Source organism: Amphiura filiformis, chromosome 9 (genome assembly GCF_039555335.1).
Source record: "Amphiura filiformis chromosome 9, Afil_fr2py, whole genome shotgun sequence".
NCBI lineage: Eukaryota > Metazoa > Echinodermata > Ophiuroidea > Amphilepidida > Amphiuridae > Amphiura > Amphiura filiformis.
Window position 1 is genome coordinate 25,937,028 of NC_092636.1, and position 16,412 is coordinate 25,953,439.

Genomic DNA, 16,412 nt, shown 5'->3' on the forward strand with positions numbered 1-16,412 from the left:
CAACCCATTAATTATTACACAAGGCACTTATACTTTCAGGCAAAATAAAATGTCACATCTTTTTACATGACAGTCATATTTTATGACTTCATTCATGATTAATGTTGAAGATTACATTTCTAGTGCTGAGTTTCCGCAATCTATTTTGCTTGCAGAATTAGAGCATGGTCACAGAATTAGACTGAGGGCAGAGCTCAAGGCCTCTGTAGCTAGATAGTATGTTTATACCTGGATAACATACTTAAGCAACAGAACCCACAAGTAGTGCTAAGTGTGGATATCCTTTCAACTAACAGCATATTTCTAATACTCACTCATCTGGCAGGTCTTTCGCTGGTTCAGGCGCAGCCTCACGTTGTTCTTTCAGCTGTAGATGGCGCTTTTGCAGCCTGTGATGACGTCTGCCCATCTTGTCATGCTGATGTTGGAGCTTCTTATGTTCCTTTTCAAGTTCTTCATGCTTCCGTTGTAGCTCAAGCAATTCCTTGTTTTGGGCAATAGATTGATTTAGCTCCTCTCGTAATTTCTAATGGTGTAAGAGACAAAATAGAGCACAGATGGGTTGTAAGTTATGGCCCATTGTAACAAGTTTCAAACTTGGCAAAGCATCATGTAATAAAACAAGACTTTAAAATGACTTTATTATCAGATTAAAATGAGCATTAGAGTTAAGATTAAGGTTAGGATTATGGTTGGAAGTGGTGATATTCTATTCTAGACTTGCTCCAAAATGTGCTGTCTCACGATAGAAGCATTATCGGTAGCTGTTTTCAGTTAACCTTATCAATGACATTTTCAGTATATAGCAAAGCCTTAGCAATGCTATCTTCAGCAGATAGCATAGCTTAGCAATGCAATTTTCAGTAGATATCAAAGTCTTAGCAATGCTATCTTCAGTAGATAGCATAGTCTTAGCAATGCCATCTTCAGTAGATTGAAGCACCTTAGTAATGCTATCTTCATTAGATAACCAAGCCTTTTCAATGCTATCTTCAGTAGATAGTAAAGTCTTAGCATTGCTATCTGCAGTAGATAGCAAAGCCATCACAATGCTATCTTCAGTAGATAATATAGCCTTAGCAATGCTAGCTTCAGTAGATAGTAAAACCTTAGCAATGCTATCATCAGTAGATAGCAAAGTTTTAGTAATGGTAACTTCAACTAGCTGTTTAAAGTATAGAAACATGTTGTTATACCACTAATTCTAACTTCATGTAACTTGAACAAAATCAAAGGTCAGTTCACTTCTATTCTTTCTCTAAGAGAGCCACTTACAATTATATTATATTGAAAATTGTAATTCATACTGGTAATTATTACATTAAAGATTGTAATTTAACACAAATTTTAACTTATCCACATCTAATAAGAGGTCTCCATTATAACCTTTCAAATGATGTTAATAAGAAATAAATACTATTGACATATTTGTTTGCACAAATGAAATGTACCTGAAATGCATGCGAAGGAGAACAAGCATGTCTAGTATTGGGCCAGTGGTTCTTGACATAAACATTTATATTTTGAAATAAATAAATAAATAAATAAATAGAATGAGACTTTGGGCAGTGAAACCTGTAGATGCATAATGCAGTGTCCAGATGCAAAACATGTATGTCAAAATGCTGCTCTTTGTATTTCATGTGTTAATATTGTTATTCTATGTAAATGGTAGCAGCATAGCCATCCTTTTAGTGTGAGGGGGAAAACCTAAATTTTCGTCCCCATTTGTCCATTTTTCATCTCATTATATATAATCATTTTAATGGCAATTTACTCTTTGCCAACCCTGAAAATTTCTGTGGGGAAATTCCCCCCCCCCCCCCCCGCTCCCCTGGCTATGCCACTAGTAAATAGACACTTTTGTAATTGCTATTATAATGAAAGGACACTAATAGTGGGTGTATATTTAAAATGGATCCTACAATTTCACTGGGTTATGAGAAAAATATGAGCTGTCACCAGATAGCTACCAATATATGTATTTTGATGGGAGTAAAGTGTGAAGAGGTCTAGAGCAATTATGTGGTATATAGATTGCACCTGTATTGACCATTGAACTACATTCTGTCTTAGGCTGCCACAGTGGTGAGCTAGCTCTTGATCAGAGCCCTCGCAGTACCTTAGAAGATCCAGTGATCTCAAGTAAAGTAAACCCAAGCAAGTGACTAGTATTAGTAAAGAAAATGTATATAGGCCAATCCCTACCTGGTTTAGACCATTCTGTAAAAAATTAATACCACTCCCAGCAGTACATGTACATGTACAGAGCTTGCCAAGGCAAGCTTCACTATAAACAAGCTACAAAGTCACCAACAAGTAAGTAGGACCACTATGCAGTAGGACCACTATGAAGTAAAGATCACTGTCTACCTGAGATATTGGTCTACAAAACCCACCAACCGCGAAAGTCCACTCAGGGCATATGGCATGGTTTTTCTTTTTTTTTTCCAATTGGATGGAAAATAGGTTGGCTTTGGAGCAAAGCTATGGTGAGCCAGAATCTGTAGAGTGTGCAAAAGCCAGGGTTGACATTGTACACTACAAATTTTCAAATTGATTTACAAGTTAAGTATACCTCACGTTATGTATAAGCAGTTAAGTTAGCTCAATTGATAAGGTGTTCGACTATGGTGTGAGAGGTTGCAGGTTTAAACCCTGGCGGTGCCTATTATGCTCTTGTGGAAAATTGAGTTAGTTTGAAATTCCCCCGGACAAGGAACTGCTAATTGTCTCATTTTAACCTGTATGAAACTTGGGGAGCTGATCCTGGTTGCGATGGTTATTTGTGGAATGTCTAGGGTATACGCTCTTTGAAGTCCCTGATTTGTTGTTAAATGGTTTATGGAATGATGTGGGCCGTTATGGTCAGTGACAACCTGTAAAGTGTGCTGAGGCTTGTGGATCTGAGGCTTGTGTGCCTGTGCGTAGCACACTATAAATCACTGCGCCTTTTTTAGTATCAAAAAGAATATGAATAAAATGCACACACAGCAGCACATGGTGTCCATCGTGATTTGCACCTGTCTGGACTCTTCCTTTAATTCTCTTTAGGGAAAGCAACCAATCCTTCTAATAATATCCATCAAATATCTCAAATCAAAGAAATAGGTCAAAAATGAAACATGATTTGCTAATACGTATTATCATAGTCTTACTATTCCACTTTGTAAAGGGTACTTCATCTCAGTTAGACATATTAATGTCAATTACTGATATTACTGAATTGGGTCAATTAAATAAAAGAAATAAAAGGGGTGAAGTGCTTCAGGCAATGAATGTGGAGTTTATGTGTGTATCTTGGCTAGTTGGTGCCTTGGTACTACACCATTGGTGAGGAAAAATGTAATTTAATGCATTTGGTGTTTTTACTGCGTAGATGGTTAGTGATTCTAGATATAGACATTTGTGGCATCAGCTCCTCTTACTACAAAACATACAAATAGCATGTACCAACATTGAGGGCAATTTCAAATGAATAATTTTGAGAAAAAAACTCTCAAATCTAGCACTTAATAACCAACAAGTTTCCACAATTTTTTCTTGTTTTGTGGTAAAGTGATACTGTATACTGCTCACTAGATTAGGCATTTAGAAGTTGCAGAAAATTAACCTGAAATTTAGGCTGTATGGCTATCATGCCCCATTGGAATATACATGCATCATGGAAGAGCATTGCCTTGCAACATTGAGTCCGGGGTTCAAACCCTGGCCATGCCCAAGGACTGTATGTGCACTTGGTTTATTCCAATCCATGCTCGCTCTCTCAGGTTTGCTCTTGGATCTCCAGTTTCCTCCTCCTGTCAAAAATTGGAGATTAGTTGTTGCTTATTAAAATCTTCCTTCACCCAATGGAATTTGGGGAGCTGCAGATATAATTGGTGGATGTTAAAATCTAAGTCCGGATAGGTTTGCACCGGGTGTGGCTGAAACAGGCCTAGTTGATGCGATCTGATTCTGATGATTCACCAGTGGCAGCGAAATTACAGCACTTTGATTCCTCTGGAAAAATGCGCTATATAAATCCAAAATTTATTTATTTTATTTTTATCATGGCATCACACTGCCCCTGAACCAAAAGAAGACACTAGTTACATCACATAAATGATAATCCAATCTATCCTATGTGACTCAGTATGGGGAAATATTTTCAGGTTTCCTCGCCAGCGGTGTGCTTTTATACTACTTCAACCAAATTGCTCTTGAATTGCACTGATTTGCAAAAACACATTAACCCGCAGCAAAACATTAGGAACTGGTCGCTTTTAATCAGCAAGGTCATGTGTTGACAGCATTGGTGCTAATGGCGAGGAATAAGTGGTATGTACCAGTAAACAGAAACGGGTTTGCACAGTCAGAGCCCATCTTATGATGAATCACATGGTTCAATACTCAGAGATGCCACAGTGTCGACACCCAGTGTTATAAATATATTGGTATTTCACCGAACGCAAGAAAAGGAGGCCTATCTGATTGGCTAGAAATTGATCGCTTGATCGCTCAGTGGTGTAGTACAAACTCAAAATGGAGACATGTATTCAATTCGATTGAAATCGATATTCTATTATTGATGCAGATAAAGAAAGTCGATAATGTACATTGTATTATAGATACAGCACCTGGATCTTACGGGTTCCTTTATATAATTCGCGTTTCTCAAACAGTTGAATATATCTCAATTTTAACTTTTGATTTCAAAATCGTTACTTATAAAATGCAGTAAAAGATATCCACAGCAAAATACCGGTCCCCGCTAATTAGTGTATTTAATTTCCAGTTAGTGTATTAAAAATAAAACCTTGGATTTACCTGACAACAAATCAAATTTTCTTGTAATAGAAATACCATATGGGATACTGATCATATACTATATCATACTGAAAACATAGAATAGAAACTGTGTGGCAGGCTCTGTGGAATCTCATTGTCTGTAAATGGTATGCTTAGCCTGAGTCGCTCGGCCTATCTCGAACAAAATCGCCATGCGTAGCTGTTGAAAAATGAAAGGATTCATCGTACTATCACGGCAATTTTTGACACGAAGATATAGGGATGATGACGCTGTGTGCCAGTGACTTGCCAAAAAACATTTTGAAAATAATACAGACAATTGCGGGCCAACAAAAAAAAAAAAAAATTTGGAAATCCGAATAAATTTGGTTGGCATCAATGTGTTAATTGTTGAGAATGAGTTCAGGTACGAATTTTGTCTTCTTTTTTTACTTTACAAGGTGTAAAATTGCATTAGATAAAGGCCTTGGAACTTTTTTTCTTCTTTTTTTAAATTTTTTTAAATTCTTTTTTTCTTCTTCTTTTTAGGTTTAGGATCGGGCCTAATTTTAGGGTCGGTCAGGTTATAACAATCAAACAATTTTTTTAGGCCTTAGCAATCTCAAATATAATATGAAAAAAACTAAAAAAGATGAAAAATTAAAACCTAACAAATAAGTAAAAAGAGAAAAAAAATGAAGAAAGTTTATATTATTAGAGCTTATAACTTTGCCAGCAAAGGATGGAATTGGGTGTCCTGCTTAGTCCTAAACAACCTAAGTTTCAAATGAAGCTTTAAAAGTGAATACCCTAGTGATGTACCAATGAATAACTTCCCTACACCTGCTTATAAGTTGTATATCTAATTAATCTATTGATTAATTATAGGTTAATGAACGCATATTACGTGTTGGGAGAGAAATTAGACAAAAAATAATGCACACACGCTGATGTTGATGCGTCTAATGCACAAGTGCATTAGACGCATCAATATCAGCGCAAGTGCATTATTTTGTCTAATTTCTCGAGCAACAAGTAATATGCGTTCATTAACCTATTTTATACACGAGAAGAAAAAAACATGCGATTTTTGCTGTTTTTATAACAAAATTATCACTGAAAATATTGGAAAACATAACCAAATATAAATGTATCAACCCACCTGAAAAATGAATCAGGCCTATGCGAAAAGCGCATATGTTGCAAGCACTGCTTGGCGTAGTACACATTATACACAATCAATGCATGGTTTGGATTTTTCTAAAGCTTACTCTGATTGGTTCTCGCTATCTAAGAGTGTATGAATAATATATATACCGCTGATACACAGTATATTCGGTCTTGTGTTCAATTTCAGTATTAATAGCCACAAAGTTAATTGTTGTCGATTCAGACTTGCGGCATGTCCCAAAAGAAAACCAACGAACCACAAATTCTTGTGACCAAACCTCCATTAAAAAAGGTACAAACTAAAGACATCAGTAATATTTTATCATCATCATCATCCATAATTAAATCAATCAAAACACAGCTCCTTAACCCCATGAGCACTACCTGTCCATCTAACATTGCCTCTGATTGGTCAATTATGTGATATCTTCATTTTAATCACCAATCAGAATGGGGGTTTGCAAACAATTCACCCCAATTTTTTGGCCTGGTGAAATTATTCTAACAATGTTGCTGATTGGTCCAATCGATAATGAAAACTTCTTTTTGGCCAATCGGCAGGTAGTTCTCATGCGCCTCCATCCCATGAATAAAACATGTCCAGTCATTTCCTTATAGACAGTATCTCTGTACTTAACCAAATATTATCGTCTCTGATCAGATACACTATCTTTGCTAACCTGAGGCCAGATAACATGACACCGTGAACCACTGTACAAACACCCGAGTGTTTCCGTTCTTCAGCCCTTTCCTCCCCTATAACAAGTAGTAGGTAAGGCCTACTTACTTCTCCACTGACCACACTAGTGACAAGTGCTCAGAGTGGTTTAGTCAGGGTTGCCAGGATTTTTCAGCCCAAATGTCCGGCAAGTACTTCACTTAGGTGGCGGTGGATAGAGTTGAAATCACCCAATTTTCAGTCAAAGGAAAATGCACCCAGGATCCAAAAGTCTGGATTTGTCCTTCATGTAAAACTGCACAGAATTAGCCTAGCATAGATGTCTTCTATGGAGGATTATACAGTTTTATTGTGTAAATTGTATAAGTCTAGGACTGGCTATGTTCCTCTGATCGTGATGCACTCCGATATAATAGTCGCCATTGAGCCCGCTAGGGGAGTAATACAATTGGTTATTGCCAGGGATGGTTTATCACATCCAGCCCTGAACCAGTGCTAATTAATTCCTTGACGAAGTCTTGATACAACGTACTAGTCTAACTCATGAATATCTTAAACCAAGGATACACCAATATCTGGACACTTTTACCGAATTTAACAAATATTATTGGCTGAATTGATTGCTGAGTACCAATAAAGTGGTTATAAAATACTTCAAATGGCAGCACATTGGTAATAAAATATTTTTCAAGATCTGCCAAACAGGCCTGCAGCCAGGAGAAAGATGTTGGGACCAGATGCGCTTCCTCCAATCCCCCAAGGTAAAAAAATCCCATCAAATCCACCCCAAATACCATCAAATCCATAAAATTCCACCCCAAATCACCAAAATTAGCTCAAGATTACCCACAAATTTATACAAAATCCCCCCTAAAAGAAACTCACTCCTTGAAACTTTCACAAAGTAATTAACACGGTGTAGCTTTTGGTATAATTCTGGTATACCCTGTGCACCCTGTTTTAGAGTTAGGGTTAAGGCTAGGGTTTGGGTTATAATTATGGTGGGTTAGGATTAGGGTTAGGTTTATAATTAGGGGGGTTAGGATTAGGGTTATAATTAGGGTGGATTAGGATTACAGGATTAGGGTTAGGGTTATACTTGTGTGCATGGTATACCAGAATTATTCCTAGCTTTAAAATGCAGCCCAATTACACAGACTAAAGACACTGTGTGGCATCACTTATGCTCTGAGTGTTCTAGTGATGGGATTGTTAAGTAGTCCAATCAGTACTCCAGGATTCACTCTAGTACATCTAAATAGCAATGCTAAGAACTAACACAGTAGAGTCCAACTTGACCTAGATGTTGGTAAGGGGGGTCACTTTTCCCTTCTTAATTGTAGTCAAGGAGGTAATGTCACTTTGCATGCATGCAACACTGCAAATCAACAATGGATTGTGGCTTGTTGAAGTCAGTACCAGGAGGTGATGGGAAACTAGAGAATTGTGATCAAAAAGGAGAAAAAAGAAGACAAAATGGTAATTGGAAAGAAAAAAGAAGTAAAGGTTTAAATGAGATAGAGGAAACTTGTTGTTGTGTGCAAAGGGAATTCTGTTGTTTGGTTGTTGTTTTTGGAGGGGGGGGGGGGTTCTGTGGCTTTAGTAAACTGAAATTATTTACTACTCATTACAAAATGAAGTTTTGATAATTTTTTTAATTGTTTATCTTCAGAAGATAGCAATAGAAAATGTATCTACTTCAGCAAATTATCAGCTACTTTTCGAGGAAGCAGTAGAAAACTATCTTTGGTAAAAAGCAGTAAACACCAGAAAGTAATGAAGTCACTGTTGTGCTTTCCTTCTGCTATCTTCAGTAGACAGCAGCAAAAAACTAATAAAAATAAATGATTATTTACCATATTTGGTAAAAAGCAGTAAACACCAAAATAATTAAGTTATTTTTGTGCTTTCCTTCTGCTATCTTCAGTGGACAGCAGCACAAAACTAATAAAAATAAATGATTATTTACCATATTTGGTAAAAAGCAGTAAACACCAAAATAATTAAGTTATTTTTGTGCTTTCCTTCTGCTATCTTCAGTGGACAGCAGCAAAAAACTAATAAAAATAAATGATTATTTACCATATTTGGTAAAAAGCAGTAAACACCAAAATAATTAAGTTATTTTTGTGCTTTCCTTCTGCTATCTTCAGTAGACAGCAGCAGAAAACTAATCAAAATAACTGATTATTTACCACCATTGGTAAAAAGCAGTAAACGCCAAAAATAATGAAGTAATGTTTGTGCTTTCCATCTGCTATCTTCAGTAGACAGCAGCAAAAAACAATCAAAATAAATGATTATTTTGCAATCTTTGGTAAAAAGCAGTAAGCACCAAAAATAATGAAGTAATTTTTGTGCTTTCTTTCTGCTATCTTCAGTGGACAGCAGCAAAAAACAATCAAAATAAATGATTATTTTGCAATCTTTGGTAAAAAGCAGTAAACGCCAAAAATAATGAAGTAATGTTTGTGCTTTCCATCTGCTATCTTCAGTAGACAGCAGCAAAAAACAATCAAAATAAATGATTATTTTGCAATCTTTGGTAAAAAGCAGTAAGCACCAAAAATAATGAAGTAATTTTTGTGCTTTCTTTCTGCTATCTTCAGTGGACAGCAGCAAAAACAATCAAAATAAATGATTATTTTGCAATCTTTGGTAAAAAGCACTAAGCACCAAAATAATGAAGTAATGTTTGTGCTTTCCTTCTGCTATCTTCAGTAGACAGCAGCAAAAAAACAATCAAAATAAATGATTATTTTGCAATCTTTGGTAAAAGCAGTAAGCACCAAAAATAATGAAGTAATTTTTGTGCTTTCTTTCTGCTATCTTCAGTGGACAGCAGCAAAAAACAATCAAAATAAATGATTATTTTGCAATCTTTGGTAAAAAGCACTAAGCACCAAAATAATGAAGTAATGTTTGTGCTTTCCTTCTGCTATCTTCAGTAGACAGCAGCAAAAAACAATCAAAATAAATGATTATTTTGCAATCTTTGGTAAAAAGCAGTAAGCACCAAAAATAATGAAGTAATTTTTGTGCTTTCTTTCTGCTATCTTCAGTAGACAGCAGCAAAAAACAATCAAAATAAATGATTATTTTGCAATCTTTGGTAAAAAGCACTAAGCACCAAAATAATGAAGTAATGTTTGTGCTTTCCATCTGCTATCTTCAGTAGACAGCAGTAGACAGCAGTAGAAAGCTACTCAAAATAAATGATAACTTCAGTAGATAGTAGTCAAAAAATGATTGATTCAAATTGTACAGGTACTCTCTTCAATGACATTAAAACTGACCATCATATAGCACAATGCTACATTCCTGCTGCTATCTTTGGGTACTGATTAAATGTAAATTACCACAACTTGATATGTGATTCATCATACAAAATGCACTTTGGCTACCTTTAAAAGGCATCAATGTGTTAAGTACACCTGTTTAATATAGATGAATCCAACAAGCCAAGTCATGGTCAGGATTTGGTCGGCCATTACTGGGTCCCCACAGCACCAAACTGGTGTTGTGACTGCCCAATTGGGTGGATTAAAGCCACTTAAAATTTCGATGTTAGATTCTTTTGTGTTTTAAACTGTCATCATTCTTTTATCTACATGTAACACGGGTGATAGAATGCAGTTTAAAATACACTCCAAGGCTGCATCATTTCACATTTAGGTGAGATGGAGCCAACGGGGACCCAGCTATGGCTGCCATTGAGGTGTAGGAATGTGTGAAATTGGATTCGTCTATACACATGATTCTTCAGTACAGTCCTGCTATCTTCGGTAGACAGCAAAAATTAATTAACTAACCTAATTAGGAATCATTAATGTTACAAGCACCAGTTGACAGCAATGTGTCAGGAGCTTTGAAAACAAAGTACCATTATAAGGTTTTTAAAAAAATCAAATACTGGAACTTACACTTTTTGCAATTTGCTACATTGCATCTGAAACCATCAGACTTCATCAGGCAACTGACCCGCTGGGCTGGTCATGTGACACTTTTTTATAATGTACCATTGGCATTATGTATATGAACATTTTCAAAATAAATCATACAATTAGTTACTTGGCATGAGAATGCATGAAATCAACAATTCAATTATGTGAATTACCTGGACACCAAAGGTAGATTATTGATGTATCACCATACATATCATAACTGATGTATTTGTGTACATCCTTACATACCATAATTGATAAAGAGATAAATATAGCAATAATTATCAATGTAGGGGAACGGAAGGAAATGCCACCCTTCTATCTATTACAGGAAACTCTAGAGGAATAAAATTAACCCTTACCATGCTGATACAAGTACTGTCCAGTGGTGTTTTCCCCTACCAAATTTTTACAGAACGTAAAAAATGCATTAAGAGTGAGTAAAATAATAAGCATTGGTTCACCAATTCTCAAGATTGGTTTTGAAATTTTGAAAAGGTTTTAAAATTTGGTCAAGATTATAGATTTTGGTCCTGTGTGTGTATGTGTTTCCTAGACAGGTGACTTAGTTGGACAAGTTTAGATTAGCAAAGACCGATGTATATCCTTTTATAATTATATCATTCATCATCTTCGTCATTTTGCACCTTTGTTTAGAGCTGACCTAGATTTTTCAGGCTTCAGATTTTGCTTACTTGGTGAATTTTATGATTCCTCATTCCTGCATTATCTCATTTCATATTATCAGGCCTTGCCGTCTAGAATTTAAAGGCGAGCGATCAACCACTCACTAGCATGATGCTAGGCGAGTGGTCGAATCACTCTCTAGTAGTATAGTGGTCGAATCACTCTCTAGGTCTGAAAGATCATTCATACCAATATGAAACATGCACTGTTGCCCATGTTGACACCGCCCACTTCATTTTCAGGGATTAAGGCTAATTTATTACAATAAATCAAATACATTGAAAGTGCTGAAACTTAAATGTAAATTGGATTTAATTTTGGGTTATTTGCAGCGAGCGAGTCTATGACGAGTTGAAATGGCTCACTAGCAATTGAGTTTGGGCGAGCGGTGATGAGCAAGAGCGATTGCTCGCCTCAAACTGCAAGGCCTGTATTATGATATTACTTTATTTATCATAGTGTACAGTCTGGTATCTGTGGAAACCCTATATTTTTTCTTTAACAAATAAATTCTAATTTGCAAAAATGAGGTCTCCACAAACTGAAGTTGAAGTTGAACACCTGTTTTTTGGGTTAACAATTCGGATTGTATAAACAAGTACACATAAGCATGCTTCTATACCCACACACATAATACTTAAACATTCCTCAATCGTAGCCATTAGTGGAATACCACTAATTAACTTAGTTGTCCCTGCTTCATTTGCAATCACAACAAGTATTGGTCAAGTGTAAAACAAATAAAGAGCAACGCAGCTATCACAACAGAATTCACTCAATTTGATTGAGTACTCGCACTGACCGACTTATTGTGTAAACATATATTGATACAGATACGGCAAGCCACTGTTGATGTCTCGTCTGTACAAAAAAGAAGTAGGCTTCTTGACTTGGCCACCTTTTTCTGCTTTATTCTTGTCTTCTTTACCCATGCAGTCACTCATGAGAAATAAATACTTCCGTTTGGAAAACACATCCATAAGAATTAAATATGCAAAGCTATATTCTGAATAGAATAATTCTGCTCCAACACCCTTGATATACCATGATTGCCTAACAATAGTAACCAAAATGGTAACCTGAGGTTTATTCCTTTTATTTGAAACCAATCTTCTTGCATCCCATGCAGTACCATTTTACACCTCTCCCACTGCAATATAACATTCCTTATATATTCTTTGTTTACTATGCTAATGTTACAATTGTTTTCAAGACTATTATGTTATCCAAACGGTTACATTTCAAGCTGTTTTAGCACATCAAATCAAAGCTAGCTCCCATTGAGGACCCCATTCCTTTTGTAAATAAATTTTTATTCTGCTGTGGATCTATGCATGTGGATTTAGCACCAAAGACACACATTTGGTGGTAAGCCAAAAATTATAATCCCCCACAGCCAGAATTCGGCTGGGGTTCTTATTATAAATGAGGGTACTAAATATTGATTTTCTTTGCTTTGCCTCAACTCTTTGAGTCAAAATTCAAAGGGGACATACCTGACAGTGAAACTAACATTTTGTGTCAAAGAAATACAATTCTATTTCTTATGGAAATGTTACAATATGGCTTTAAAAAGTAGTTGTTATATAGTACAGGGGTTGAGATTTGAAAACAATAGGCTACAAATCACACTTCTGGAAATGTTAAGGCTGTGCGCTATAGTAAATTGCACTCAGTAAGAAATTTAGGAATTGAGATGTGCTATAAATTGCACTCACACCTAGGTTTCATTATCATTGAGGTATAGGACTTTTTATTTTTTCGGAGAAGAACAGGTTGGGCAACTACTTGATTATATTTCTACATGTTCATACTACATACTCTGAAAATTTTAGAAAATTAGCATGGGTCAGTTTTTTTAAAAATAACATTTTTGTTTCTAAAATAGGGGTTATATAGCGCCCTCAACGGGCACTCTCTCCATAGGGCTACATTGTAAAGACCAGAAAAATGGCCCTAAAATAAAACTGACTTGTTCATTTTTCCTCAAATTTTGCATATGATGTAGATTTAACATCTGGAATGTAATGCAAGTGGTGTTGTCACTGCTCTTCTAAATTCATTTATAAAATGTCCTCCTAGACCAAGGTGTCAAACAGGTTAAAACTAAATCCCTGATGGAAACAACATAATGACAAACAAAGAGCTGTATGGTGACCTTCCAAAGTTATCGGACAAGATCAGAGAGAGAAGGACTCAGTTTGCTGGTCACTGCTATAGACGAATCCAACGAGCCAAGTCATGGTCAGGATTTGGTCGGACATCTTTGGGTAGCCGCTAGCACCAACCTAGTGTTTTGAGCGTCCAATTGTGCAAATAAAAGCCGCCTAATACCTAGATAAGATGCAAGGACGAGAAGTACATCAAAGCATAGATAACGCGTGTAGTTAATCCGATTATTATGAAAGGTGTAAAACGGGTGATGGAATGCAGTTTAAAATTTCCGCCAAGGCCAAATCATTTCACATTTTGAGTGCATTGTAGCCGACGGCTACCCAACTAAAGGCTGCTAGTCAGGTGTAGGAATGCGTGAATTTAGATTCGTCTATAGAAGCAAGACAGAACCTGTATCTCAACTGGTGCACTGGATTCCAAAGCATGGGAAAAGGAAACAAGGAAGGCCTGCCCTAACATATGTCGACGTTCTGAAACAAGACACCAGACTTGAAACAACTGACATGGCAACAGCAATGCAAGACAGGAAGATATGGAGGGCCATCACAGTTCGAGGACACCACTCGACATAAGCATAAGCAAGTAAGCAAGATAGTACGCAAATAGTCCAAAATCCACACCCCCCCCCACACACACACACACCATAGCTCTGCAAATAGTAAGTTTTGTGACTGGTGTTCTAAATCTACTACTGTACTAGTCCAAAATGGATTGATTACTTTTACATAAAATACAAAAGGGAAGCATTGCCTGCCATCCTTAAATCCTCCACATTTTTGGAACCTCAACAACTTTTGAAAGAAACCTTTACAGTCAGAGAAGAACACATTTGAACGCCCTTGCCCTAGTACATCATTCTGCTCAGGAAATGCAAATGTTAGACATGGACCTCTCCGTCCATGTCCTTCCTGGCCGTTTGACGTTATACTTATCTCCTTTGTCAATTAAATGTCAAATAAATAGGTTTAGTGCAGCGTGTTACCCCGTAAGTGACTGTTTTATATAACTTAACTCTTTTTCCTAAGTTCCGAGTACAGTGTCAGATCTGTCACAAGTTCTAGATGACCCGGGGTGGAATTCACAAACATTAAGTACAATGGTTTATTCCATTTAAAATCCACATTCCCCCTGTGGAAGATTTAGCTAAAGTCTTCCACAGAGGGAGTATGAGTTTCAAATAGAATAGATACGTATAGTTGGGTAACTTCCATCTGAAATACTCACTCCAGTTGTGGGAGATATAGGTAAAGACATAATACAGGGGGAGTATGGGTTTCAAAAACTCCAACTGACCAATTACATTTGAAGAAAAAAACACTCCCCTGTGGAAGATATTTCCAAAATCTTCCACAGGGGGAGTGTGGATTTCATCTGGAATAGCCCAATCAAATGGGCTATTCTGGAACAAACCCATACACCCCTATGGAAGACATGAAGAATGAACCTGTCACCAATCTGATTGATTGGACACCCAAGCTTGGAGCAAGAAACCCTGGTAGACAGTCACTTACATAAGTAGATGTGCTCAAGCAGGACACTATGGTCTGGAAATGTCTGACCTGGGAACTGTGATGAAGGACAGGAGGATATGGAGAGCCTGTTGTGTTGCTGGAAACCACATACTCTTGATTTCTAAACCTTAAGTTACAAAAAAAAAAAAAAAAATTGGGGAACTGTGAATACAATATTTCAATAATATTCATTGACAAATTCTCTTTAGGAAGTATGAGCTTTTATGATGACAACAAAATCTTCTCTTCAAATGTCAAAAGGCTGCCACAAAGGGCTGTAAAGGGCAAGGTCTGACCCGGGGGGCACTTCAATTTGAAATGGATATAGGTGTAGGGCTGGCACTTTCGCACTAAGGGGCATTCGGTGAGAGCAAAATGTAAAAAATATGGGGTCATTGGGTGAGAGCATGATTTTTGGCATTCGTGAGAGCAAAATGTAAAAAATATGGGGTCATTGGGTGAGAACATGACCTTTTTTGAAATGGAATCTTTGGGTGAGAACCGAAACAGCGCCACAGAAACCGCGAAAATCGAATTTTTAGTTCTAAATGGCTTCAAATTTCTTTGTTTTTTCAAAATAAGTAACAAAATCAGTAATAAATGAAAGTTGCTGTTCAAATTGAACTTGTAAGGGTCTTTGGGTGACAGATCAAATGTAAAAATAGGGGTCTTCGGTGACAGAGCAGGACAGAGCATGTGTTTGTAAAAAATATGGGGTCTTTGGGTGACAGCGATGCTGAAAAGGGGTCTTAACAGCCCTACATACGCGTCACCTCCAAAGTTGAAGTGCCCCCCCCCGGGGGTCTGACCTTGTATATTTTAAGGTAAGTAAAAGGGTATGGCGATTGATGCTTAATATCAGAGTCAAGAGTAAGTTTTTAACAAACTGCAGTTAGAATAAATTATCATTGACTGGGATTATAGTACTTAAAGCCATATTATAACATTTTCATACAAAATAGATTAGCATTTCTTTGCCATAAAATGTTAGTTTTTACTGTCAGGTATATCCCTTTTATTTTTGAGCCGAACAACTACGGCAAAGCAAAGAAAATTGGAATTTACTACCAGTGCATATGTCGCCAATACGTACCACTCCGTGTACGTACTGTGTGTTATGAACATCGTGTATGCGTTTGACTGATAATTCCATCGTAAAATATAAAACGACGGTTCCATCATTTTATTCAAAATCTCGGATTTTGACAAAATACAGCACCTAGAGTCTTGATTTTTGCAGGGTATATTGGTGTAATAAAGTACAATATAATCGTGTAAAAATTAATTTTAAAAAAATCAGTGAGGGCATCCTCCTCAGCAAATGTTATAATATGGCTTTAAAGGCCCATTCAGTTATTTGCTCATCCGGACGATCGTAAAAATCATCTAAATTCAGATTTTGGTACCTTTGTCATTGTCATAGATGTGTTAACATAGCCTGCGAGTGGTTCAGCCGAAAGCCGTGTATTTAAGACA

At 36.6% G+C, this 16,412-nt stretch overlaps 1 protein-coding gene across 2 annotated transcripts in view; it reads right to left on the minus strand.

The window, feature by feature from the left end:
* Window positions 1–402: 402 nt before the first annotated feature.
* The window catches only part of LOC140160798 (von Willebrand factor A domain-containing protein 3B-like), a 219,615-nt gene continuing 203,605 nt past the window's right edge, over window positions 403–16,412 (minus strand). For both annotated transcript variants that reach the window (XM_072184106.1, XM_072184105.1), the window contains one exon: window positions 403–526. In XM_072184106.1, coding sequence (XP_072040207.1) covers window positions 508–526 — 19 coding nt within the window. In that variant the 3' untranslated portion in view covers window positions 403–507. The remainder of the gene's footprint in view (window positions 527–16,412) is intronic.